Genomic DNA, 8,791 nt, shown 5'->3' with positions numbered 1-8,791 from the left:
TTAGTAATACTTGTTAATGTAAAATAAACACAAGTTTCATTTGAGAAATCATTGGTAAAAAAATAATTGATAACCTTGTGTAGCATTTTAGCTCTCTCTATATGTGCATAACGATTTTAAAAAGTTTTAACTTATTTCATGAAATCATTGTAGCAGTGACATTCTGTGGTGGTTCAGATGTTGGTAAAGGACAATTTACCATTGGATCTTCTTGAGGAACACTTTCCACATCTATTTCTAAATTACTAGGCAAATCTTCAACACCTGCTGCATGCATATGGCTTCTCATGGTTTCCTCACTCATGTTCTGTTTGAAACTAGCCATAACAGCCTGTTAAATCAACTGAGGTTCAGAGTTGGTACATATTTCATATGTAATATTTAAACAAAATCCAATCTTAATTTCATATATACATAATATGGACACTATAGCAAGCATTTTATATTCAACTAATTAGTAAATGGATACTAGAAACTTCTTACATGCATAGGGCCAGCTGCCATGAGCCTTCCTAATATTCAAAATAAAAAAAGATTATTTATACATACAAAATCATGACACAGAAAAAAGTAAAAAGAAAAGAATTAAAAAAGTACTACATAAAATACATATGAAATGAAGAAAATCAATGGTGGTGGATTTTTACCTTTAGCAGTTCATTCCATGATTTTCTCCTTTTCCTTAACCATTTCCTTCTTTTCTATCTTATCTGATCCCCTCTCTCTCTCTTTTCAAAAATTCAAAGATTTTATCTTATTAAGACTCGTGTAGAAAAGAGACAGTTCTGTGTTTTCTTCAAAAAATAAAAAAGGAGCGTGTTCAATTTTAAGAAAAAAAAAATGAAATAGAAAATGAGTAATAATTGATTGTGCATTTTTTTTTTCCTTTTTACAATGTACGGTGGGAGTATGTAGTAGTATTAAAAATCCAAGTGTAATGGTTCACTAAATTGAATAGAAAAAAATATTGGATATAAAATATATTTTTTTATAAGTTAATTTATATTTTTAACTTTTTATCTTATTAATTAATTTTTTTGTCTTTTATTTTTAAAATATTTATTTTAATTCTTTATTTCTTAAATTTAGATTAGTTTGATATTTTAAAATTATTATTGTTTTCAATTTTGAGCTCTGATTTTGGATTTTTTTTTACTAATTCAAGTTTTAAAAATTTTCTTATTAAATTCACTTATATGAAAACTTTTAGATTCAACTAAAATTCGAATATAAAGGTTACAAACATGAAAAAAATTGCATAAAAATAAATTCAAAAGGCAATAAAAAATTCAAAAATATATAATTTCATAATATTTTTTAGTTGCTTGAGACATTTTTCACATAATTTTTACTATGTTTATAGTCTTTTAAATTTGAACATCAATTAAATTACATAATTTTTATATAGTTGAATTTAATATTACAAGTTTCACATTTTGAATAAGTCAAAAATTGATTCAGAATTTTGACACAAAATTAAAAAATTATTATTATTTTAGAATGACCAAATTATTCTAAATATAAAAGATAAATGATTAAAATGAACATTTTAATAGATAAAGGATTAAAATGAATCTTAAAATAAATGACTAAAACTATAATTTAATCTTTTATATAATTATTCATCTCCTTTATACAATAATATAATATAATCATTAATGAAAAAGATTTCTTATCTCTATATATTTATTTTAAAATTAAAAATAAAATTAAAAAATTGACGAGATTAATTAACAAGAGACTTATATCACTTAACTAAGTAATTAGATTCTAATTTTCATTTTTATAAATATAAAAAATTTAAGTTAGTAGGAAACATTTGTCAATAAAAAAGTTAAACAATAAAAAAATAAAAAATAGATGTTAGATAATGGATGATTTGTACTTGGAGATCGAATAATTTAAAGTAATTATAGTAATATAGTAGTTCAAACAAAAGTGAAAACTTAAAAAAATTAGTTACACAAACTCGGGATAAGAGGCTTGATTAGTATGGATAAGAGTATGATAATATTTGATAATTAGGTCCTGACCATCTGAAATAGACTTAAAGCAAGAATCACACAATTAATATAAATTTAGAATAATTATTTAATTACTTAAACTTATGTTAAGTAAAGAGGAAAGAAAATGAGGGAAAAGAAGAGAAGGGTAGAAAAATAGATAGAAATAAAAGTGTTTGGTAAAGAAAAAATAAAAGAGAAATAGAGTGATTTTTTTTATATAAATAACTTTATTTAAAAATAATAAGTAAAAACTACTACTATTATTATTAATATATTTATTTATTATTATTATTATATTATTATTATTATTATTATTATTATTGTACCTGTTTGAATGACACACTAGTAAATTTCTCGTATTCTGAAGGCCGAACGAGAGCTCTAAACGAATATTCCGGTGAGAGGGAGGGTACTTGCAAAAGGCACTCCGACGCTCAAGTCAGTACAAGCACATAAATCGATAATAATTAATGAACAGTGACGTTACCTTGAGACACGAGCTATTTATAGTGACATTAATGGGTCCTGTCCACCATGGGCCCGATACTAGGATTTCCAGATTAGGTAATACGTCCCTAATTGTCTTATCTGAGTGATTACCCCTTAATCCTTGATTAGGAATAACTACTAACTTAATGACGTATTTGTCTTCGGCTTCGATTTGGCTGACCAGGTGTCGGTTACCTGGTACAATCAATTGTCGAGTCATTCCTTCGACTACATCGTTCGGCTACACCATTCGATTTTTCATACCGAATGGTGTGGCTGAAAGGTATTACCTGTACAATTATTATTATTGGAAGTTATTATTTTTAAAACAAATAAATAAATATAATAAAATATCAAATTAAAATTATTTATTTTTAAAATTATATATATATAAACACAATTTCCACACACTTGCCTTCATTTTAGAAGGAAAATTTTCATTATAGGATTCACCAAAACTTTCCTTCATTTTTCTTTAAGTCTCTTTCACTAAACACAATCAATTTTTTCTATTTCTCTACACTTTTCTACGTTTTTTTTTCCTTCACTTCCCTCTACCAAACAAACTCTTAAGTAACATCATCAAATATGTTGGAATTTTCACCCATTCATTACACAGTATACAACTCTTCAAAACAAAGAGGCCAAGTCTTTCTTTTCTTGATCACATTATATCTTCCAAATATTCTTGATTTTTTCAATAGAGTAAACATAGTAAACAGTTCTATGTCTTGACAAACAAGAGACCTAATAACACTGTTTATTAACCCTAATAACACCACCTATTATGGGCTAAATTTTAATTATGCTTATATTGCATGTCTCTCACACATATCTGTATTAGGTTGAAAAACCAATTAACATTTGATCACATTAATATTATTAGTAAACTTAATTAATCATCAAATAGATTATAATATTAATTAACTCATTTTCAATAAAAATCAAGTCACAATTGAGAATTTTCTAGGAAAATTCTAACATAACAAACACAAGTTATATAAAATGACAAACACAAGTAAAACCACACGTAAAAAAAAAAAAAAAAAAAAAAAAAAAAAAAAAAAGCAACAACAACAACAATGGAATATAGAAATTACATAGCACTGATCTTCCTGAAGTAGAACTACAACTTGGGTGGTAATTAATTAAGCTTTAGGCTTGCGAAGAAGAACAACCGAGTTGATGATATCATCTGTGGGGTGAAACATGGCAAGAACCTCAAAATTCACCATGTCACGTTCCTCAATCACAGGGTACAAGAAAGCCCTAGCCCCTTTTGCACTTCTCACAAGCAAAAACCCTCCTTCCTTCATGTACTTCCACATGTGCCCTAGAATCTTCACTTTTTCTTCTTTTCTCATTCCCACAAGTGCTGCCAAAAAGATGCAATCATATTGCCCTAGCCTCTCTCTCACGTCCACGATGTCTTGCGTCACAAACTTCATCCTCTTCTCAAGTGCCACATCAGAAGCCACGATCTTGCGTGCCACCTCATTGGCCTTGTGATCAACATCGAAGTTGTCAAAGTGCGTGGAATGCATGTGGTGTGTGGCCATTATGATGGAAGTTAGTGGCATTGGACCTGACCCTACAAACGCCACTTTCTTTGGGTTCACCACCCCGTTTTCCTTGAGGATTTTGTTCTCCAAGTGTGCTAGTTTGATGTAGTTTCCATAGTAGGGGAAGAGGGTCACGTTCTTCATTGGCTCGGGTGTGAGGATTAGGAAAGATGAGAATTCGAGCTCCAAGAGGGTTTCAGCGTCGCCACAAAGGTTGATGAGGCTCTCACGCATGTGTTGCACCTCTTGGGGCAAGGACTCGATGTCAATGGATGAAGGGAGGGTGCATAGTTTCACTAGGTGTGTGAAGAGACTATTGACTTGCTTGCAAGGTTTGAGAGATTCAAGCTTGGAGATGCTTGCATGAAGTTGCATGATCTGAGCTATGAGGTGATCGTTAGAAGCCATGTTGGTTTGAAATGAAATGAGCACAAGTTTTGAGGGATATAATTAAGGTAAACTAAACTGACCAGACAAAGGTTTTGTGTTTGCCTTGTGGAAAAATTAGAGGAGGGTTCGACTATTTATAGTTGCATGGGCATGCATTGTGGGACATTATTATATAATGATGTTAATTTGATCGGTCTTAAATCTTATTTGGTCAACTACAAAGGGGTGTTTCATGCCTTCAAGATTAATAACAATGTGTTGTCCATGATGGTGATAGATATACAGGTGTTATCTAGATCATCATCTAAATATTGGTCTATTTAAAAGCTGCCATGTATACATGTTTAAATCTACTAATTTATTTATAAGTATTTTTTTTCTATTATCAAATAAATAGATAGGACTCATCTTTAACAGGTTTTTTTTTTTTTTTTTTTTAAATAACATGTTTGGTTTAAATCTTATAAAATTTAGTTATTTTTTATTTTTTAAATATTGCATATTTTTATGAGAGACAATCATGCTTAAACTATTTAATGTGATTGCATGCCTGAATTTAATTTAATCCATCCTATTTCTCCGGTTTAATCGTAATGCAGTGCACGGTAACAAATATTTTTTTAAAAAGAATGTTATAAAGCATTGAATAAAAAAAAATGTCTATTTTGGGGATACTGGACCATCAAGCGCGTGGAAGTTGCAAGTCTTGCTAATACTAAATTCAATAAAATGAAGGAGATGGTATCTATAGGTTTTCTTTGGTTCTTTTCACACCATGTGTAGAATGAGAATGTTGAAGCATATCTTAAGTATACAATGTGTTCACACTAAGTCACTAACACGAGAAGGTGAATATTTGGCTCGATCAAAGTCCCGCTGCGGCATGGAGCATGCACGTCAACCATTGAAGATCTTTGAAAAAATCTTTTAATCAAAAATGGAATAATATAAATAATCAGATAAGAATATTGTTATCCATATATGTTGATAGCACGAACTAATATGAATTTCTAAAACTTGCAATGTAAGATTTATATCCGTAGATTTTCATGCGACTCTCACGTAAATTCCTCTTAAAAGACTTATCCACAGATTCTCAAGTAAGTCCTCCAAAATATAATATATAGGATCTTCTCAATGCTAGATTGAAGGTACAAAATTGACAAATTCTTAATTCAGAAAAGAGAGAATATTAAGAAAGAGAGAAGAGAGCGGTCTATGTCTCTTACTCCTACCGATTTTTGATATTTATAAAAAGGGATACTAATCATTATAGCTATAACTAATCATGAGCATTAAAAGCAATTAATTTTAAAACATTTTCCAAATATTAATTAATTTATCATATTTGTTATTTATACTAATTTTTCTCTCTATGAAAAATTTTTCAAAGATTATAATTGCCTATATCATTCCTTAAATAATGTCTTGCAATTATTCTCTTCAGAATTGAGAGATTCCCAAATATTTGTAATTAAAAAATAAATTAAAATCCTAAATATTAGAGAAGTGTAAGAGATATTACATTGACTACGAGATGGCCAAATAATGTATGTTAGTGCAAAATAATTTTCACCTTATAAGTTGATTTTGTAGGGTTGGAACTCAAATATCAACTGTTGATTAAGATAGCCAAAATATTATATAGAAGTGGGAACAAGACTCACATTATAAATTGATTTTGTAGAATTGAATTAGACCTAAATCCACTTTCTTAAAATGGTATCAAATCATATTCTAGTGATTATTGTTGAGCTTATTTTGTCACTTGTTATTGGGTCATTATATTGAACCACCTAAATGTTTAGTCCTAAAATTTCATGTTCGAGATGTTTAATCCTTTGCGTAGGAGTGTGTTAGAGATCTCACATATAGTGAGATGATCATAATAATGTATATAAGTGAGAAAAAATTCTCACACTATAAGTTGGTTCTATAGGGTCATATATTATACCTAAATTCTTATTCTCAAAATGGTATTAGAGCCTATCCTATAGTGATTTTTGTTGAGCTTATCATGTCCCATGTTATCAAACGATTATCCCACAATTACCATTGAGATGATAAAAATAATGTACATGTGAATAATCAATTTTATCCAGACTCACAAAAGTGATGAAATAGACATCTACTATGAAGGGAAGGAGCTCCCGAAACATGCCGACAAGAAGACAGGACTTTAGAGGGCCCAAAAGCACAAATTAAGTAAATTTTTTTTTTGGGCCCGGAACGGGCCGTTCCAAGGTCCAGAACGGGCCGTTCCAAGGCTCCAAAAAGGCCAAAAACCCTAATTTGGAACGGGCTGTTCCGAAATTGGAACGGGTCGTTCCAATATTAGAACGGCCGTTCCTAAAACGGAACGAGCCGTTCCTACATCTGGAACGGGACGTTCCAAGGCTGTTCCGGTCTAAAAAAATTGGGTGTTATTCTCAATACTGAAACGGGCCGTTCTGATTTCAGAACTGGCCATTCCAGTATACGAATTTTTCACACAACGGCCATGTCCAGAACGGCCGTTCCGATTTTGGAACGGGCCGTTCTGGACCCCTTCCCGAAGTCTATAAATAGACAGCTGGGGCTCATTTCTCCAGGCCCGAAAAATTTCGTCCAGTACTCTTCAGAGCTCGAAATTTTTTTTCTCTCTCTTCCCCCTCTCTTTTGTATTTCTTAAGATCTGTGAGACATCTCTGTAGTGTGAAAGGTAGCCAAAAAGCACCTTCTTGATCATTATATTCAAAGATTCAACTCATTTGGTATCGTTTCTTCTCTTAATTTTTCTTATATTTATTTAATTATTTATTTATTATTATTATTATTTTATTTTTGTTTGTTTGTTTATTTATTTTTGTTTATGGTTTGTACATAGTGAATACGATTTGTTCCCTTTAAGATTATTATTTAAAAAAAAATATATATTTAATATACGACCAATAATTATGTTAATTGAATAACATTTTTATCTTTAACATTATTAGGTCCTGGGGTTTAATGACTAGTCATTTGCTAGCTTAAACTCTCTTATATGAAATTTCTTTCTAAAAGGTAAAGATCTGTTGCAACCAATAACGTTAATTAAATAGCATTTCTATTTTTAACGTTATTGGAGGGATTTATTGATTAGCCATTTGCTAACTTGGATCCTTGTGCAAAATCTATTTCTTTCAATAAAAATATAAACATAAATTTTCTTATGTACACTTATTTTTATGGTTAATGATATTAATTGAGTAACACTTCTACCCTTTAATATCATGTAAACCATAAAAGTTAATATAATACTTATTCATTGTCCTACACTTTAAGCATAATTTAGTATCAACAAATAAAAGTCAATAACATGGATTGAATAACAATTCTATCTTTCATGTTATTGGAAGGGTTTATTAATTAGCCATTTGCTAACCCAAATCCCTATAATTTTCTAATAAAAATAAAAAAGGAGGCATCTCAGATTAAAGAAAATATATCTCACATACGTTTTTTTTGAGGAATAAATTAAATATTTATAAATTTATATAATGTTGCGCAATTAATTAAAGGTACTGTTTTACAGGCGTTGTAGGGTGCTAATACCTTCCTTACACGTAATCGACTCCCGAACCCAACTTTAATTTTAAAGATTATCCTTTAAAGGGTTTTCCAATGTTTTTCCCTTAAATTAAAATATTGGTGGCGACTCTATTAAAATAAAAATGTTAGCGTCATCCCGTCATGATCCCGGTTACGACAGATGGCGACTCTGCTGGGGATGTTTGAGAGTCAGGCCTTATTAAATTAATTGCGCAAAATTATGAATTTATAAATATTAATTTTTTTTCCTTTCCTTTTATTTTATTTTTTATTTATTTATTTGTTTTGTTATTTTTGTTTGCTACGCATGTGTTGTTTGAATTTAAGTTTAAATTATAGTTTTATTTATTTTATTTGCATCTCTACTCCCACTAACACTTGTACCTCACACACTTTGGGCTCTATACCCGAGCCTGTGCGAGCATAGAAGAGAAAGTGACTTGATGACTGTTATTGAGGGGCTTGATGCTCACTTGACCGTTGTTGAGTCACTACTCAGGTTGTTACTAGTAGCATGGGTTAATCATATTGAGAGGGTATGTTCCCTACTTGTGATTGGTTCATGCGCTAGGTCCTTATTTATATGATAAGGGCAACCTGGGGACCAATAATTCTTGAGAAGTTTTTAGATCCACCCACAAAACCATGCACTAATAGGTGGACTTAATGACCTTCCAAAGTAGGGTGTTAACCTTAGAAATTTTTCTTCCCTAGGTTTACCGTAATAGGTCACATCGCAGTACTCTCTATCCCTCTTTTGATATATGTTCATAC

At 30.4% G+C, this 8,791-nt stretch overlaps 1 protein-coding gene across 1 annotated transcript; it reads right to left on the bottom strand.

Moving 5' to 3' along the window:
* Positions 1–3,531: 3,531 nt before the first annotated feature.
* On the bottom strand, positions 3,532–4,539 carry LOC109806164 (nicotianamine synthase). The gene has a single exon (XM_020368544.3). The coding sequence runs from the start codon at positions 4,463–4,465 to the stop codon at positions 3,644–3,646; it is 822 nt and encodes a 273-aa protein (XP_020224133.1). The 5' UTR covers positions 4,466–4,539; the 3' UTR covers positions 3,532–3,643.
* Positions 4,540–8,791: the final 4,252 nt, after the last annotated feature.

The sequence above is a fragment of the Cajanus cajan genome, chromosome 10, assembly GCF_000230855.2.
Source record: "Cajanus cajan strain Asha chromosome 10, NIPB_CcT2T_4, whole genome shotgun sequence".
In the NCBI taxonomy this organism is placed as follows: Eukaryota; Viridiplantae; Streptophyta; class Magnoliopsida; order Fabales; family Fabaceae; genus Cajanus; species Cajanus cajan.
This window is presented reverse-complemented; position numbering and strand designations above follow the sequence as displayed.

Coding starts and splice junctions, on each gene's coding strand:
- LOC109806164 (XM_020368544.3), bottom strand. CDS start 4,465: ATGGCTTCTAACGATCACCTCATAGCTCAGATCATGCAACTTCATGCA.